Source organism: Mirounga leonina, unplaced genomic scaffold (genome assembly GCF_011800145.1).
Source record: "Mirounga leonina isolate KUSES-001 unplaced genomic scaffold, KU_Mleo_1.0 Mir_151, whole genome shotgun sequence".
Taxonomy (NCBI): Eukaryota; Metazoa; Chordata; class Mammalia; order Carnivora; family Phocidae; genus Mirounga; species Mirounga leonina.
The window spans coordinates 47,994,662-48,015,246 of NW_023270377.1; the positions used below are offsets into that span (position 1 = coordinate 47,994,662).

Below are 20,585 nucleotides of genomic sequence, written 5' to 3' on the forward strand. Positions count from 1 at the left end.
AAGTTTAATATTTCTACTTGTTCCCTGTAAAGCATGTTGCACACTTTCTAGCATATTGCATGCACCCTAATTTGGAGACCACTGCATTAGGCAATACATTCTAGAAGCAAAGTCTTTATTGCCTTCATTATTTTAAGAGTGCCTAGTACAGAATCCGACACATAGAGGCAATCAATGAATATGTTACAGGAATATAGAAATAAATGAATATATTTATCTCAGAGCAGATATATACTTTCTCAAGAATCATACATAATTAGCCAGAAACTAAGTCTTAGTTAATTAGACAGAATAATTAGGCAGGAATTAAATCTTCAAATTCTAAATCCAATGCTCTCTCACTTGTCCATCTAGAAATATAGACCAAAGTATGCAAATATATGTACATATGTAATTATTAATGTAAATACTGATAATGGGAAATAACTTGTTACTGGGACTAATATGCAAGTTTATAAATTATTTTACTAGAAAATTTTCATGATTTTAAATTTTGATCCTAAGTACCTAAATATTTTTTTAAAAAATCTGACACTTGTTAAAAGTAGGAGAACAAATATTTTATCTGCAAAGTAGCTTTTCTAAATGATTATATATAAAAAAATTAGACATGGAAAATGTGTTTGGGGAAACAAAATTTCAAGAGTGTTTTGTATGTGTATGTATGATATTTTCTTTCTAGTTTTCTGAAATATCAAAATTGACAGAAATTAATAGCAATCTGTTTTTATACTTTCTATGTCATTAACTGCCTATCTCTAAATCTATCTACCGACTTATGTGTCAATCATCTATTAATTAATCTTGGTAATAAGAAATATATATATATATAAATATACAATTTATATATATTAAATATATAAAAAATAAAATCATTAAAGATTCAAATATTCAATTGTGAAATATTAAACATTTACTACAGTTGAAGATAATAGTCTACCTGTTTTTAGATTCTGAAATGATAAAAATATCAGTAGGGTGTTCATGTTTTTAGCCAATGATATTGATCAGGTAATAACAACATTTTTACCCTACCAATAATTATAACACTTCTCTGCAGAATGTCCATTATATCCCTGAAGTTATTTACTATTTTTTATCTTCCATTTGAAAGTTTCTTTTCCTTCCTCTCCACTTACTGTGTTATTAAATTCTCTTTGCAGATGACTTTCAACAGGCTCTAGCAAGAATAGCTGTGATTCCACATCCTGATGACTAAGCAACCACCAGAGGAGAAAGGGAAAATCATCAGATAATGTTACTATCCTGCTTAATTCATATTTGATGAATAAATACATGAATTCATTTTGCCAATTTTTAATGAGAGATGATTGCTAAAATAAAAAATCAGATCACTTAGCTTCCTATCTACTGTCAACAATATAACTTTATTTTTTACTGGTAGTTCTCCTTCTGGTGAAAATCATTGTTTACCCCTTTCTCTCTTTTGTGAATCAATGTGCAAAACTAGAAGATTTTTAGCAGAAAAGAAAGCAATGTATTTTATTTCACATTTGGGGGAACCTCTGCCACACAATTTGTTCCTTTTAACTTGTATTAAAGAGAGTTAATGAACTACAGTTTTATTGTGTGCAGAATTTGGCACACAAAACAGGTATGAAGGATTGATAGACAACAGCGCAACAAGTTATGTTAAATGTGATTACTCTCTATTTTTGAAATGATTTCATACAAACTGTCTTTAATAGTTTGTATTTTTAAGTTAGTGGAATAAGTATTCACTATTGATTCTCTGACAAACCTATATAATCATGTGATATGAAATTAAAACTTACAAAAGGAAAATATGTATTTCTCTAGGAGTACTTGTACACTTATTTTTGGAAATATATATTTGAATTCTAGTTAAGTATATTTTTATTATATATAGATTTAACCATGAACTGTTTTAAGGGTAGAATGTAAAATATAAATTTTGCAAATAACATATAAAATTTGCATTGTATAATTAACTAACCTCTTAGTTATTCTTCTTTGTAAAATGGAAGTGCTTAAAGCATTATTATCTTATAATTCACATAATTAACTAACACTTATTATGGTTGTGACTAAAACCCAACTCAAGACAACATTAGGCTTAACTACTCACAGCTTTTATAATCTCTGGCAAGAACCTTAGATTCTCTTCAGTTTTCCATAAGTAAAATGTAGATAATACGGTAACTGCCTGATTAAACATCATATTATTTTTGTATTAGGAATACATATTCATATAAAAGTATGAAGTTAGAAGAAATGCAGTTTAGGGGTATGCTATTATCTTGTGAGTCTCCACTCTAAGGATATTTATTATCACATTTATTCTTAGCCATACAGTTTTCATTTCTAGCTTCTGTTTTGCAATAAATTATGTTGCCTTTATTCTCTACTTCAAAAACTTACTATAATATTTTCTTAGCATAAAGACATCCTTAATCCTTAAAAATGCTCCTATTCCCAGGGCGCCAGGGTGGCTCAGATGGTTAAGTGTCTGCCTTCAGCTCAGGCCATGATCTCAGGGTCCTGGGATGGATCCCTGTATCAGGCTCCCGGCTCAGCGAGGAGACTGCTTCTCCCTCTCCCTCTGCCTCTGCACATATTCTCTCTGTCTCTATCTATCTCTCTCTCTGTGTCACATAAATAAAAAAAAAATGTTCCTATGCCCTCCAGATATCCCAGAAGCTTGTAACTTCATTTAGACCTTTTATCTTGATTGTATGTACACACACAAACAGAATTTAGTCTTGGGCCAAATTGATGAGCACAGAGTTAGTAGAAATCTCTTTACAAGTAACACCAAAGGGCTGCTCAAAGGTTCCTTTCTGTTCACACATTATAAGGTGTTTTTCTCATCACCCCACTCATCCCTCATTCCTCTCCTTGCAGCACAGCCAGCAATTAGGAGAAAATAAATTTAGAAGCACCAGCATCTTACCAAAAAATATATTAAAAGGCTTCAGATCTTTTCATTTTCTTGTATTCTCCCTGAAAATAATCTTCTGAGAAAGATGGGAGGATAACCTACACATTATGAACTGTCTAAAGCTGAAAGCCAACCCTTTATAAATGTGTGATGCAAAGCCCCGTGATTAGAAAATGGACAGTTTCTCTTATCTTATTCCTACAAATGAAAAACCCAACAATATATCCTAGAAAATGATGGTGTTCTTTCAGCTATAAACTACGTGCAAATAACTCATTATCTGGTTTAGTTGGAGAACTTTCATTACTCGTAATGGTTACCAAACAGAAGATTGCCAACACTAGGAGTGACAAAAGCTGGAGGAAAAAAATTGCAAAGTGAATTGAAAGTACTAGAAAAATATCTTTAGCTCTGAATTTTACTGAAATCTATATTTTACTACATAATTGTTTTTTTCTACCTTGGTGCAATATATAACATGTATAAAATATGCCATTTAACTCATTTAATCTAATTAACTAGCTTCTGTCCAGTTACCTATGTGAAAAAAAAAAAACATGAAAAGTCATTATTGAATATTTTATTGATAAACACACAAGTAGGCAATAATGCAAAATTTAATTAAGTATCCGGACTTTGGTATCAAAAGCAGGAAAACTATTAGGCAAATGAAATTAAAAAATTATTCTTGAGAAAGAAACCATGATATTTGGAGGAAATATTTAAAGATTTGTATACAGATTTCCTAATTCTAAATACCTGAGCATAGCCATCCATATTTTCTAGAATATGAGAATGGATGCAGTTCATTATTTGTATCCTATGTTAAACAAAATGGAATGTACATGGACATATGTATACTAAGTCTTAGCACTTAGCGTTCCTATCTATTCTCTACAGTGTCCACATGACAGCTATGAATTAAAACAACATAGATAACCTTGAATAAGTTCCAAAAACTAAGTTTTCTTATTTGTAAAATAGCAATTATAACTACCAGATGAAAGAGTTGCTGAAATAATCAAATGAGATGTTATACCTAAGTTTTAGCCTTGGACCTAACACAGATTAAGTGCTCAGTAATTGAAAATTTAATTAAATGAACTGGTTTACTCTTAGGATTTGAAAATATAGTTTGAAAATATGATTTAAGGATGCCTGGGTGGCTCAGTCGGTTGGGCATCTGACTCTTGATTTCTGCTGGGGTCATGATCTCAGAGCGGTGGGATTAAGCCCTCCCCAACCCACCTGTATGCCTGTGTGTACTCTCTCTCTCAAATAAATAAGTAAATAAGTAAAATCTAAAAAAAAACAGAAAAGAAAATATGATTTAGATAAGATTAATCAAAGACATTCAGATGATTTATCAAATTATATTAAATGACTGATTCAACCACATAATTATCATAGAATTGATTCTGATGGGATCATAATCACCTTATAAATAAAAATTCTAAACAATGATAAAAGATAATCCCATATATGTAAATAATGACTTCAGAATACCTGCAGAAAAAAATTTTTTTCTATGTTTCAAGTTTTTATTTAAATTACACTTAATTAACATATAGTGTAATATTGGTTTCAGGAGTAGAATTTAGTGATTCATTACTTACATATAAACACCCAGTACCTGCACAAATTTTTAAAATAAGTTAAAATAATTTTAATCCCAGAGGGTAATTGAGATATATCACATGATTTAATAAGAATATAATTAGCATATATGATTTTATTTGTAAATCCAGGCTATCATTGTTAAATCTCCTATATACTTTTCAAAAAAAGTACCTACTGTCACCCTACATTTCATAAAGCTATTCACCTTTATATCTTTTATGTTGTAAATTACCTGATGTTTATCTATTAGCTCAACCATTTGCTTTGTTGATTAATACAATGACTAAAGAAAATAGCATACATTGAAAATTATTAAATACTATGAAGCGCACTATTATCTCTAATTTCTTCATGAATTAATATACTGAAAGCATGGTTGAGAAGGATATTAACTATGTTAACTAAATTGTCTCATGAGGCTAAGCCTAGAACTCTATTTTTGGCTGCTTATAACATGAAGTCTTACATTTTCATCGGTTCTGTAGATGTTAGACTTTATTAAATTTTAAGATTATGTCCTTTATATTCTAACTAAACTTTTCCTAATTTTATTTTTCCTTACAATGAATGAATGCATTTCTGCCAGCTTTCTAAAGGATTTTTTGGGGGCGAGGAGGATAAGGATAAGTGTTGGGCAGAGAACCAAAGAAAGAAAGAATAGGGTCTTATTTCTCATGTCAAATATGAGTGTGTGACATCCAAGTGTCCTTCTGGAACAAGTTCGCTGAAACCAAGCTAGATGTATTTTATCCTAGAACAGTGAGAGTCATCTGGGAGCTCTTAGGAAAGCTAGATTACTGAGCCCTACCCATAGATATTAAGTGAAGCCGAGCATGTTGTATTTTCTAAATCTTCAGGTGATAATTATGAAATTAATTGAGTTTGAAATCTGTATACCAGAGAACATTTTCCCTGCATAGAATAAACTAGATAATTCACTCATTGGTTATATATAGATGCTAAATGTTATGATCAATTTCCTGACTTATTTTTCATGGGACCTCCTAAATCACCTAAACTCAGTATTATTCCTTTGGCATCCCTCATGTTCTATTTGAAAAGCACAAAGCCACGTATTAGTTTTGGAAAGGTGAAGGACAAGCCTTCTTTAAGATATCAATAATGACAAAAATAACAATAGCTTTGATTATGTGCCAGACACTGAAGTAGAGAATTCCCTTATGTTATTTACTCCTTACAATAATCCTGTTCACAGGTACCCATCTTAAAGCATTTCAGCAGTAATTACATATTATTTATATAATGTGTTTAAGATAACATCTGGTATATAGCAGGGACCAAATGAATTGCAATTTTGTTATTTATAGATAAAAAACAGAAACTAAGAGGGGATAAATGGTTGGCCCAAGTTACATGGCCAGAATTCAAACCTAAGTCTAGTTGCAGAGGCTGAGCACCTTTCACCGTAGAAAATTAGGAAGGGGAATGATGAGAAGCAAAGGAGGGAGCGGAACCCTGTCAAAAACTCTCTAGATATAAAACCCAGTAAAATACTCATGTCCCTGAAAAAAAAAAAATTGCCAATTCCACAGTTGTCCTAATTCTAGTCAGGTTTCTCAGCTAAAAATAACCAAAATTAACTCATTAAATGAAGCATAAAATACACTTACTGGAAGAGTGTTAGGTAGCTGACAGATTCAAAGGTAACCTTGTTGAATGAGGCTTGTGGAGGAACCAAAACTGGCAATGCGTGGGCAAAATTCTGCCGCTAAAATAGTCAGCTTGGACCAATGCAGCTGGCTCGTCAGCCCCAGGAACTTTCCACTGACAAGGCTTGGCTCATACATGACCATTGGACGCTCACTGTGGCCCCTTCTCCTCTTCACTCTGCTGTGGCTGCCTCAGATGACCTCCAAGTGGTCATCCTGACTCTGAATATTTGTATATTTGTATATTTGTGCCTTTGCATCATCCTGCCTCTGAATATCCCTTCTTCCATCATGCAGCTAAATTCAGACTGCCAAAAAGTGGGGAAAAAAATAACTATCTTCCTTTCATCATTGGATATCACAGGGCTTAGTGTTCGGTTGAAAAAAATAACCAAGTATTATATTAATGACCTCACGCATGCATAGCATTCTTTCAGGAATCTACAAATCCTAAAATAATGCAGAACTTCAGGTAGGATAGAGAATGGGAAATCTTTTCAGACTGATTCCTGTCACTGTGGAGGTTCCTATATTTAACAGATGCTCATATACATTATCATCCAGAGAGTGAAAGGCAGTGCCATTATTAAGCATTCCAGGACAACAACCTTAACTGGGATTACCCCAGGCAAACCTAGATGTACCATCATCCAATTATTTAAACTGATATACCTTTGTATATTAGCTTACGTTCCTAACTGTCTAAGAATAATGATCTTTCTTTACCATTCTTTCTCCTCCCACCCTTCCTTGCTCCCTCCTCCGTTTCTCCCTCCCTTCTCTCTATTTCTTTTTAATTCTTAGGATTGTGGTCATCCAGTGGAACCTTGGCCATTGAGTTACTTCAGATTTCCCAGAATATTAGCACTCTTATTTTCAGACATCTGATATTATAACCAGGGGCTGAGGTTGGGGGGAGGTGGAGTTCTTAATCACTTTTCAAATAAATAATTTTTTGATTTCTGGATCTGGCCAAAACTGTTAGTAGAATACTTCCTGAGAAACAAACATGTAGTCAGGCTGAAATTGGAATAACAATATCCTCTCTGCTTTTCTAGACTATGATGGGGGTGTAACAAGGGGGGGGGGGTTGAGAGAGAGGGAGAGAGAGAATGATTTTGCTATGTGTGTGCATGTCTATTTTGCCTGTGTCCATGAATAGATATCATAGTTATTTTATGTAGGGTGCTGAGAGAAAAGAGAAAAGAATCTCTCACATAACCTATAGTTTCAATAGTTGATAGGATTTTTAATGAGTCAAAATAGTTGGCATGTTTAGTGCCTGGAAGGTAAATAATTACTGACTATAGCATATGTGAATTGAATTGATACAGTATTTTAATTAGAGCAATTTAACATTATAAGTAAACGATCTCCTTGGTTTCCAATTTTTTCCCAATTTTTTTCTTACATCATCAAATTATGTTTAGAACTATGTTAGGCACTGTAAAAGAGGAACAAATTGTTTTCTTCTTATTATTATTACTACTACTATTATTCATTTCAAAACCCTTTACCATGGAATGATATGGTAATAGATCATCTTAAATGTGGCTCTCCAATACAGCAATACGTAATATGCTAAATCCGAAATTTTATTAGTATCAGTCTACCTGAAAAATAGCCTCCTGAGTTTTTGAGTAACAGCATGTATCATAGTATCAACTCCTTTAAGTCCTGATCCATAAAAAGTGTATCTGTCATGTTGCATCAATAATTTCACAGTGATTAGTAACAAATAGAACAGTGTGTGTTTATGCAATCTGCACATTTTCTCTAAGAAATGTAATCCCAATTTGTATGGAGGAAATTCCATTAAATTTTAATAAAACTGGGAAATTTGATTCTCAGACATTTTTCAACTATTTTTCTGTGATGTGAGCTATGGCAATCATGCAATAGAGTTTTATTTCGCAATTTGTCCTTTATTTCATGTTTTAGCTATCCTTGTGTTAACAAATAATGGTCATCGCAGTCCGTCTTTATTTTGCTTAATAATGTAGTCCCTGAAAATGTGCATCAAATTTTAATTATAAATTAACTATGTCATTAAAATAAATTAGGCATTAAGATTCATAAAACTACTTGGTTGAAGATACTTAGAAGAACCCGGAACCATCAACTTCAGTAATGAAAAAGGACACAATTACAGCCAAGAATGATAGTCTAGTAAGGTATACTTGGACACCAACTCCACGTCAGTTCCATTTTGCTGTATACATCACATGTGACTAAGGCAGAAAATAATTACATGGTGAAATATACAAATAAAGTATACAGCAAATACATCTTAGGTATGTCGCATGTCCATACTGACTGGTCAGTGAAACTTTAAAGTGACTTTTAATTAATAACACTGTAATAACTATATTTGACAAATCTATTAATCCATGAGTATTTACTATAGCTGTCTATGTAAGAGCAAGACGAAATGTTATGCCGCCCCCTAGTGTATTTATTTTGTAACACCAGAACCGCAGTGATAACAAGACCTTGCAAGGGAATCAGAGCTATGGAAATCATTATTGAAGAGAGTTAAAAGAAATTCTAAGTTTTCCTAAAGAGCCAGCTTCCTAGGAGTACAGGATATAGTTCCGTGAGCTTTATGAGTCAAAAGGATGTCTGATATCTGAAGATTTTCGTAAGATTTTAATTTATCTCCTAGACTATTCAAGGCCCAACCCATACTTAAGGAAGGAGACTTTATGAATCTTGGGATGGGAATAAGTGTGCAAGAGGTGTCATGAGCAAACCGAGAAAAAAAAGGAAAGACTGATATTGTTCAATACCAAAAGTGTCCAAATTATGTATATTTATATATTGAATTGAATGAGTGAGATTCTAATACAGATCTGAATGTTCCAGTACGAAATACTGTCGATAGCTACCAACATTTATTTAAAGTTTATTATATGTTAAACCTGTGTGAATTACTTTTCATTTGGTCTGCAACGTGTTTTCTAGGTACGTATTTTTATCCTCCCCATTAAACATAATATAACTGATAGAGAGGTGAACCTGACCAAGGCCATAAAGCCTTGATTAGTTGTGGTAGACTTCTCTGGTATCATCAATTATCTCTTTTTCTTACTAACATAACACTGATTTTATTTGGATTAGTGGTGTGCCCAGTTTAATTAATCGTGTTTTTAAAAAATCATGTTTTCATCCTTCCCATACTTAATAGTGGTTCTGTGCACAGCTCCATCAAAAGGGAGGTAAGTAAACTGTTGGGTAAGACTCCTTAAAAAAAGAACATCCAACTTTTTGTCCTTCCTCCTTTACTCATTGTTGCTGTAGATTAGAATGTAGATGTGATGGCTGGAACAGTAACCACTTTAGAACTATAGAAAAAATACAAATAAAATCAAAGTCTTTGGCTTTGACCTTATTAAGCCACTTAATGTCAAAAAAGATCTACTTGCATATTTCTATTATATAAAAAATTAAAAGAAAAATATTTAGGTACAGAGCTGATATTTGGGGTTTGGTTACAAACAGCTCCACTCACTACATCCTGATACCGAGGTATATCCAGAATTTGAGCTCAGATACATCTGGTTATAAAGTGTTTGTGCTTTCAATCACTATTTAAATATGACAGTGAGTATTTTGATGAAGACATGCTAAGCTGGATGCAAGGCATAATCCTGGAGTGAAAGCAGCTATTATCTTCCCCTAGCATAAAGGTACTTTGTCTCATTTCAGAAAGGAGAGGTGATATCAAGTTTTGAAAGGTAACCTTACAATATTTCCACTGACATTCCCTTGGAGGCTACTGGACTATGTCACTTGAAATGTTTTCATTAAATAAAGAGAGAATTCATATTTTATCCCATCTTTCTGTCCTTGACCAGTTGTAGGAAAAATAATTCAGTACAAATTTCTCATCATTAAACCCATTCCTTCTCTGCAACTGGTTTTACTCCCTTCCCAACAATTTGTTGCCCAAAACTCTCCTGCTTTCCATAATCCATCTAAGGTGCTTGACAACTCCTGAGCTCCAGACCTGTTCCAAAGTCTCTCCAAATTTGCTTGCACTACATCGAATTCTATAGGTGTCTCCTATCTGAAGGACACAAACAAGGCAATTTGGATGGGTTAACCTTTGAATTATTGTAAATACTTTAACTATTTTTATTTATTCTTATTATTTTCTTAAATTCTGAGAGAGAGAGTGTGAGCAGGGGTGGAGGGGTGGGGAGAGCTAGAGGAAGAGGGAGAGAGAGAATCCTAAACAGTCTCCACACTCTGCGCAGAGCCTGAAGCAGGGCTCTATCTCACCACCCTGAAATCACGACCTGAGCTGAAACCCAGAGTTGGATGCTTAACTGACTGAGCCGACCAGTCGCCTCTGAATTATTGTTAATACTTTAAATCTCCAGTGGCTGAATATGGGAGGAAATCTATGCAGTAGGACTAACCATGCCCCTCTGCCATAACCCTTCAGCAGACTCAGGAAAAGCTCTGAGGCTCAGAGGAGGGCCATGCATAACTCAGTCTCACAGAAGGAGTCAAAGGTGAGCCCAAGAACTCTGAGTGCTCGCCACAGAACCCCTACCTCTCTGTCAGCCTCCATCATTCCACTGCTGCCACGACCTGCACTGGGATTATCAAAACCAATTTTATCCTACCCTCTATCCTCAATGCCATCAGTCCCACAAGAAGCCCAGAATTTCCAAATTCTTCATTCTCTGGACTTTAATCTCCATGTGATTCTGGTATGTCCTCTTTTATGATACAATTCTCTGTATTTCCACATGTCCTAAAACACTTGGACTACACATTCTTGAACTCTGAAATGTCTAATGTCAATGAAATCTCTATAGCTTTAGACTTTGCATTGAAGTTTCTCTACACCTTTTTGTTCCAAATGAACTGTCTCTCTTGGAAAAATTCCCCTGTATCTCTCTCAAGAGATGGGTAGATGTTTTATCTCCCCAAATCCTCACATTAATGTGCCAGTGCAGGACACATGTCTTCCTTGTTCCACCTTGATAATTATTGACCATTCTCCCTCCCTCCTTCATCCCGAACAGTCCCCAGCTTTGGATCTCATTTCCTTGAAATCATCCTCACTGATGGCCTTGCCTCCCGTCTATTCGCAACCATCCATTCACTTGTCATATCTGAGAAAGAAAAAAGCAGTGCTTGGGAACTGTCACCAAGGAGCTTATCTGGATCTAAGAGTAAAGTGCGGTTTTCTCTTATCAAACATGAAGAGTTTCACAGCCCACAAACATCAGACAAGGTTGTCTATGAGCATGAAGGAACAGAAAAAAAAAAAAACAAGACCACTCCGCAATCATTTTTGAGGACAGACAAAAGCAAAAATGCTGTTTTTGTTACCAGACATCCCCATCTGCCAGCCAATATGAGCAAAAAGTGCCTTTTTTTTTTTTAACAACTACACCTTTACCCCCACTCTATTCTTGGCCTCCTAGATAAGAAGTACTAATGGGGCGCCTGGGTGGCTCAGTCGTTAAGCGTCTGCCTTCGGCTCAGGTCATGATCCCAGGGTCCTGGGATCAAGCCCCGCATTGGGCTACCTGTTCCACGGGAAGCCTGCTTCTCCCTCTCACACTCCCCTTCCTTGTGTTCCCTCTCTCGCTGTCTCTCTCTCTGTCAAATAAATAAATAAAATCTTTAAAAAAAAAAAAGAAGAAGTACTGAGATAACCAACTATAGAATTGAATAAAGAGTGGTTTTATTCATAAAATCACTTTACCCGATCTCAAATCCTATAAAATGAGTCCTTATTCCCACTTCATGAGATGCACCATGGTTCCCTATGGTGTGCAGTTTACTTTGTTCCAACGAGCACCAGTGTGTCCAACTTGGTTCAACTAGAGTTGTGTTTCAGTTGATTTTGGCTGGTGGGCATTGACAACATTCTGTATATTTTTATGGAAATATTTTTGTTTTGTAAAACTTAAGTCCTTCATTTTACGTAGCCACCCTTTAAAGACTATTTTCTTAAATTTAAACTACCAAATTATACACTCTTGATATGGCTTAAAATATTTTCTCATTTGAAGATAGCCTGACTTTCTTCAAATACTATCTCTTGGAGCTGAACAGATAAGAATAGTATATTTTACATAGTTATAAAAGTTTTTGTGGGGAGGTAAGAGGATTGATGGAAGATAGATTGCAATCCAGGCAAAGATTTAAAAGAAAGTTATAATTTTTTTTATAAAGTAACAGAAACATTCCACAATAAGGTCAATCAATTTTAATTTGTTTGTTTAATAATGTCAGGTTCACCTATTTCCAATTAAGTCCAAATACGATTTATAGTTCAAATATTGGGTCATCTTATTATAAAAGAGATACAATAAACTGATCTTCAGTATATCAGTCATGGCTCTCCAGATAAACAGAACTATTAGGAGGGATAGATGATAGATAGATAGATGATAGATAGATAGATAGATAGATAGACAGATAGCCAGACAGAAGGCAGATAGATAGATAGATTTATATGTTAGGGAATTAGGAATTGACTATGTGATTGTGGGTTTGTGGGGCATCTGTAGAACAGGTCAGGAGGCTGGAAATTCAAGGCAGGATTTGATGAGTCTTCAGACAGAATTTCTTCTTCTCCAGGATACCTCAGTTTTTGCTCTAAAAGCCTTTCAATTTATTGCATGAGACCCATACACATTGATTTAGGGTAAGCTCTTCTATTTAAAGTCAGTGGATTGTAGACATTGACCACATCTACAAGATACCTTCACAGAAACAAGACTAGTGTTTGATTAAAATATGGGCTACTATGCTGGTTGACAACAAAAAGCTAGCTATGAAACACAGCAAAGCTCATTTTTCTAAAGTTATTTAAGAAAAAAATGTTTTCTCTTAATTTGAATATGGCATTGTCATCATAAGCCTTGAATTCACTTAAGGTTCTTACATCTAGAAAAGTATGTAACTTTCCTCTAATGGCGTCACACCATTATGAAAAAGTCCAGAGTACTACATCAGGTAACAGATTTTGCTTACTTTGGCAACTAGGATTAAGTTTTAATTATTTATTACCCATTTTATCTTACACTGTGATAAAAAGTGTACTGTAATACATTTATAAAATTAATGAGGGCGCCTGGGTGGCTCAGTCATTAGGCCTTCGGCTCAGGTTATGATTCCAGGGTCCTGGGATCGAGCCCCACATCGGGCTCCCTGCTCCGTGAAGGGCCTGCTTCTCCCTCCCACACTCCCCCTGCTTGTGCTCCTGCTCTTGCTATCTCTGTCTCTGTCAAATAAATAAATAAAATCTTAAAAAATATTAATGAAAACTTGCTAGTTGAAAATACCATCATAATATAGTGTATGTGGTAAACATTTCCTCAGAGCCAAAGAATAATTTAGAATGACATAAAACAGATCAAATGGTTTCAGCTACAATTTTTAGAAAGAAAAATTAAGAAAATTATATTTCTTATTTTTTGTAGTTAGCAATATAAAAAGTGATACACAAAATTTCTTCATGAATATTGGCTGCTGTACACCATAGATTAAAACTGCTATCTTTTTCTCTTTCTGGAAGGATTACTCAAACTCCTAATATACAGCCATTGCCTAAAATAGTAATATCTCAGTTAAACAGGGTCACTGGGGGAAATTATTTCAACACTGAATTATCATTACAATAATAAAATATTATTTCCCCTGTGCATAATACTTTCAAAACTATTTTCCAAATATGTTACATTAACTAAACATATTTATTAAAAGTATAAATTAAAGAATAAAATTATATTCGATATTAATTTTTAAAAGGACCCAAACCAAGAAATTACCAAAAATACCTGTAGCCTGAGCAAAAGTTTGCAATTTTAAAATGTATCACCCTCAAATCACACACTTCTTTATTATGATAGTATTCCTAGAGTTATGATCTAGAGAATAGTTTTAAGCAGTTCAACCAAAATATGGGAAACAGATACTATACAAATATGAATATGCCAAAACTTTTTTGAAGACTATTGTCCATCGAAAAGTTGGTACAATGAAGGGCACATGCAGAATGGTGAAAATGTTTCTGTCTCCCTATATGTAAAATTTGGTTCACAGACTCTAAGGTGGGAAATTCCAGTACCTTCACTGGTCAAGAAGGTAATGTAAATAAGTGCAAAACCTAAATAACCATAAAGAGCAGTGTAGACAGCAGCAAACCGCAAAGTGCATTCTTCTTTGAATGGTGTTTAAAGCCAAATATTTTAAAACACAGTGCACACTAAACAAACTACTTCTGCAGCCCTGAATTGGACCCTGAATACAACCATATGAAGCTTTGGACTAGGTGGTCCCCAAAGCTCTTGCTGATCTGTGTTTTCAGCAAAAATGTAATTACAGTCATCAATAACCTGGTGAGGAACTAGAAGTGATGACAAGATATCATATCACTATTTGAATTTCAGCTATCAAAAATAATTTAATATTTAACGCACTAACAAAGGTATGTCGGCATTATGGGTATTGCTTGACAACATTTACCTTAAAATATTGCTTACATTTTTTAGTAGGTCATGACATCAATAATTCAATTATAAGTTATTTTCCTTACTTGAAAAATGTGTTCTAAAAATGCACATTTGTAAAGTTTTGCTAGAATAAAAAATAAGTATAGCAAAGTATATATGACACCTTAAGTTCAGAAAAGTGAGACACAAGATGGTCTTTGATACTGAATACAAAATAGTTTAAAAGAAGTTTGGAAGAGTATATAATGGACTGATTATCTGAACAAGTTTATAAAGTGGGAAAGTTTGGGAATATATTAAGATATCACCCTAATCCACCCTCACCCTTAACCTTTCTTGAGGATATTAATCTAACAATGATAATTTTTCATCAGCACTAATTTAACAACTGGTCTCTTTAGTCTTATGCACAATCTTAAATATGACACATAAGTGGGTTTCAATGAGTGGAGAAACCTTTTAAATTACATTCTCTAGAAGATATAGAAATGTGCAAAGAAATGACATGAATAATAATGTTATATGAGATGATGATAATTAGAACAAAAGGCCATGTAATGTATTTCAAAGACTCTTAATTTTAGTGAGTTCCTGTATACACAAAGGAAAAAATCCAGAACTTTTTCATTCTTTTCAGAATGAATACATATGAAAACTTCCTGAGTGACAAGAAACCTGCAAACATGTCAAAATATGTGAATATTTTTTCAGCACATTCAAAAATGAACAGGAGTGTACATGAATACATCTTAATGAATAATATTTGACACATAACACCTAGCACAGAGCTTGTGGTGCCCAGAATAGTGCTAATTACAATTGCAGCATCTCAATAAACCTAAATGAACTACATAACAAGAATGTTGAAAACTGATTAATAAATCAACATTTCTTTTCTTGTCAACTCTAGAACTTAATATATTGGAAAAGGAGGGCAACCTACAGAAACAGGGCTTAGGCCAGATAGAAATTATTGATGCTTGCATATTGGAAGAGGAGATTTAAAATATATTTGAATTCAAATTATTCTGTGAATCTATTTCTCCGCACCTGAAGGCAAGTGGAAAAACAGAGTGCCTTCATAAAATAAAACACCATATCTTTAATCAGTGTGGATAGTAACACACCAGTTCCTATGGAATCCCTAACTTAGTATCTAAATTATAAAAGAAATATGTCTGGAGTTAGGAAATTGGCATTATAATGTTGACTTACTGTATGACCTCAAAATCACCACTCATTTTTTTTAAATTCCACAGTCAGTAAAATAGACTTAACACTCTTATGAGATATAAAAATGCTGACTAACAAAATGTAATGAACAAATTAGTAATGATTTTTAAAGTTCCAAATGCCATATTAAAAGTGATCAACTGTATTTTTAAATTATGTATTAAAATATAAGTATTTTATACTAAAAGTTTTTAAATATATAATTAGGGCAAAGAAATTTTGTGGCTCAATTGACAAAACATATGTATAACAAAATGTCCTTATCCAATAAACAATTTTATACATAATGGTGATATCTAAGGGATAATCTAAGGAAAAAGAATGAGACTATATGGATGGTAAACTTTATTCATTGCCACTAAACCATATGACTTATAAAGACATATTCTGGAGCACTCATTAAATATTAGCTTATCTCTTATTCCATGGACTTAAAGCTATATCACAGATATGATGCTATTATAACAGAAATCATGACAAGTAGAGTGACCCTTCTCTTGGCTTGTAAGACCCTGCAAAATGAAGATTTGTATATTTTCAGTTAAAATTGTCAAGAGGAATTATTTAAAAGTTCAGAAATAAGGTCAATATTAACAACAAGCTTAATCTTTAAGTATCTTTTTAAAATTGTATGTGTGAGGGACATAATATGACCTATGGAAAGACTGTACAATTTGATAATCTCCTCAGTATAAGTAGCAGGATTACATTCTGGATTTTAGGGCTAAAGCAATTAATCAATGTCACTGAAGCCTGAGGTAGCTTTATTCTATAAGTAACTTCTAATTCATGAAAGAATACTATATTACCAGTTATAGGCTATCTTAAATTATTCAATAATTTTTCAAAGATTATAAATAAATCTTTTAAAAATATGACCTAAAAAATGGTCAGAATATCCATTAGTTATCCAGTAACTGAAAATAATTGGAATTTCTTTGGAAAAATCAAAATACTTTTTCCCTGAATGGTTTTAAGTTGTGCTTTCCTGAAATAAGAAAAAACACTTGAAATATTGTTAAAATTCTTTCAGCTTAATACACATATCAAGATGCAAAAATGTGATTATGTTTTTAAAGGTAAAATTCAAAACATGTCAAAATCAAATAGACAAAAAGGTAAAAAGGGTCTCATAATTTTTACCTTATTAAAATGAGATTAAAGAGTAATAACCAAAAATTCTCACTTGAAAATGTTCAAAATGTAGTATATGTACATTTTTAAGATAGTATTAGTGTTTCTTAAGGTTCCTAATTCTGAGAAGTTTCAAGTTCAGTTTCCAATTTTAGCTGACAGTACATTTTAGCTTATACTAAGTTTTCAAAGTATCCTATGTTTTGTGAAGAATACATTATTAGGTAAGTCTAGATAGTTATTTAACTAAAAACATTCATGAATATGTTTAGATCTCTTCTCCTATACATAAAGGCAGGCATAACTCTCACCCTCCTTAATAACAAAATAATCAAAAGACATATAGAGAATAAACGTATGACATATATTATCTTGTAAAGTAATAGTTTCAAATACAGTTGGACCATATATGAAAATCTATGTAACTTTACTCAGTGTAAATCTCTTACACAGGAAATACAAACTTGGGGAGTTTATAAACAATATCTGGAAGAATAAGCTATTAAGTCCCTGTAAGTTCTTTTACTATAAGTAAAAGAAATATGATAAGAGCTATTTATAACACTTCTTCCTCTAGTTTGTTGCTCCAACATTTGACCATATTTAGGTTTATTCATCTCATTTACTAGCTGCTTTTAACACACATTATAATCCCAAACTTACACTGGCAAATCTAGACTTTAACCTATCTTTTGTCAATATGAGTGATAAAGAACTGATTGACTTCAAACCCACGACAAACAAACCAGCATAAGTAAACTGAACCACTCTTAGAAACCCAAGGTTGATTTAAGAATCAAGATTACCAGAATTTTAACAAGTTCTGGTTTGGCAACTTTTTTTGTTTTTCTATGTACTCTACTATTTTTTTTTTCTTTTCTTTTACCTACACCATTATTGTAACTATAGAGATCTTGTTCAGTAAGTTTGCCTGTTCCCACAAGTAAAACTTGATTTAAAAAACAAACCAGTGCATGCTTTCTTCAAATTGAAGAGTCCCCCTGCCAAAATATTTACCTTCCCACACACTTGAGTTCTTTAAGAAAATAATTAGAGCCAAAACAATTTCAGTAATCCCCTTAGCCTTTGCCTATTGCTCTGCATAATACTCCACTAAGAAAGACCACAGAGGAGTATTTTCACTTTCTTTTGTTCAACACCAATCTTATCCACAACAATAAAAGCAACAAACTAACCCTGCTTGTTTGCATCTTAAATAAGCTGAGAGGAGGATTCCAATAGATTCAGAGGAGAAAGAAAAAAATAAATAAAATAAAATGTTTATCAGTGCCAGAATTCACTTAAAACTTCAGAAGAGAACTTTTCATTTTTGGAAAACATCACAGCACTTGGTAAAAAATTTATGTAGAATCATATTTTAAAATATGGATTAACTGAGTCTGTCCTTAAACTTCTACTCTATCTACTCAGGCTCAGTAACCACTTCGTAAAAAAAGGGGGGGGGGGTCAGACTTTAGTGATACATATATTTGCTTATTACCACCTTACTCTAGCTCTACTCTCTTCGCAGTACTTAACCTTAATGAGCTTTTTCCCTACTTCCTTTTTTTTTTTTTCTTTTTTGAAGTGTACACTTCTCAGGAGTCAGTTCCACAAGGAGGTTTTGTAACTAAGAGGGGATTTGTTAGAAAAAGTAAGAGCTATTACCCTGCACTATCTCAATGCTCAGCACATCCTCTCCCACCAATCAGGAGTGCTCTTTTGACTAGGATGCTGAAAGATGAAGCTCTGTGGTCCAGTGAGAACCTCCCAGCAACTGCATGGGTTCTATTTGTCTAGCATGCTTCCTGGTGGCTCTGATTGTGACATAATGCTCGCCCTTCACATTTATCTCTAAGCTCTTTTGAATGAATAGCTTAAAGTGGGCGACAAGGGGTTCTGGAGTCACTCAGTTAAGCTTAGTCCTGACAACTCACTAGAGAAGTTTGCTGTGGGTCCTTCAGGAGACAGCCAGAACGCGAACTCCTTCCGAGACCATCACTCAACCCCACCACTTACTCCGCGCCACCAGTCACATGGCTCCCGCTTCCATCGGAGACACCCACATCCTCATTCACCTTCAGCTTCCAAAGCCAAAATATGTTAGAGGGTCACTTGGGGTTAGGGTGCTTTTATTTTCTTTCTTAAAAAAAAGGTCCTGTTGACACAATTTGCTTCAAAAAAGGAGACATTGTGGTAATCTCCAGCATTAGGGAGTGAGGTGTTGAGAGTCCAGAGCATTGTCGAAGTGTCAACCAAAACCATGGGTTTGACATACATTACCTTCCCTAAGATTACAGCCTTTTTCTACATCTAATTCTCACCCCACACCCACAAGAGGGATAAATTGATATATTATAAACCAAATTGAAACGCGACACCTCCAAAATTTCACAGTAACCTCAATCCTCCAAATGCCCTCTTAGTGGGGGGGGGGGGGGGGGGGCGGAGGAGAAAGAGAGGGAGAGAGAAAGAGAGAAACAGAAGCAATTACCAGAGTTTTGTTCCCGTTCTTGCTGAGAGGGCCCCGGAAAACTCCCTTGATGTTGCGAAAGTGTCCGTTGCTGAGATGCGTGGAGCTGATGACAATGTAGTAACACTCCATGGGGCAGCCGCCGCCTCCGCCACCGCAGCCGCCGCTTCCATGCACCTCGCGCCCGCAGCCGCAGCGCGCCGGGGCCCGGTGGGGTGGGCTAGGGACCCGCGGCGAGGGCGAAACGCCGCCTCTCTCGCACGCCTTGGGGAGACAGACTCGCTACACCCCTCTGCCGAGCGCGCCGAGGCTCCTCCGCCTCCGCATGCCCTCGGCGCTCTCCCTCTCCGTCTCCGTTTCTCTCGCAATTCGCCTCGGGGCGACGCGCCCCGCGGGAGCGAGGATCCCGGGCTGCGAGGGGCCGCCCAGGCAGCGGGACTGCGCGGGAGTCAGTGCCGGCGCGGCGGCCGAGCGGAGCCGGGCAGCGGGAGCCGCCCGAGCGGCAGCGGCAGCGGCGGCGGCGGCGGCGGCGGCAGCATCCCCCGCGCTCGGAGCCCGCGCTCGGAGTTGCGGCTGCGGGCAGGCATGAGTGTTATTATAGTGAGCGGCGTTGCCGGTCCATTGCACTGAGCCAATGGCAGGGAGCCACTGGGCTGATACCGAGAGCTGTCAGAGGAGTACATCTGTCACCCGCTGCCTTCCCCCGCCCTCCCCCGCCGCCGCCAGGACCCACGGCCGCGACGGTCCGGGCGCGAGTGGGAGCGTCCAGCGAGCGGGACGCCCCCCGCGCAGCGCCGCGGCCGCCGAGGGCCAGGGACGCGACGGCCACCGCGGGCGCGCGGCAGAGCGACCCGCGACTGAGAAGTGGGAGACTCCTCGAAGGTGGGGGCGGAGGGGAAAATGAAGAGACGGAGATTTCTTGCCTGCCAGTCGGGAGGGGGGGGGGGGGGGGGGGGATAAATAAATTAATAATTCAATACCAAAGCGAACCACTTCCAACTGCAGCGTATCCAGGCAGGTGCCGGCAGCTGCTTCTCTCCCGAGAT

General features: G+C 35.7%; 1 protein-coding gene across 1 annotated transcript in view; it reads right to left on the reverse strand.

Annotated features, from left to right (window-relative positions):
- Positions 1-19,671, reverse strand: part of ZNF804A (zinc finger protein 804A) — a 279,334-nt gene extending 259,663 nt beyond the window's left edge. The window contains exon 1 of the mRNA XM_035007580.1: positions 19,561-19,671. Coding sequence (XP_034863471.1) covers positions 19,561-19,671 — 111 coding nt within the window. The remainder of the gene's footprint in view (positions 1-19,560) is intronic.
- Positions 19,672-20,585: the final 914 nt, after the last annotated feature.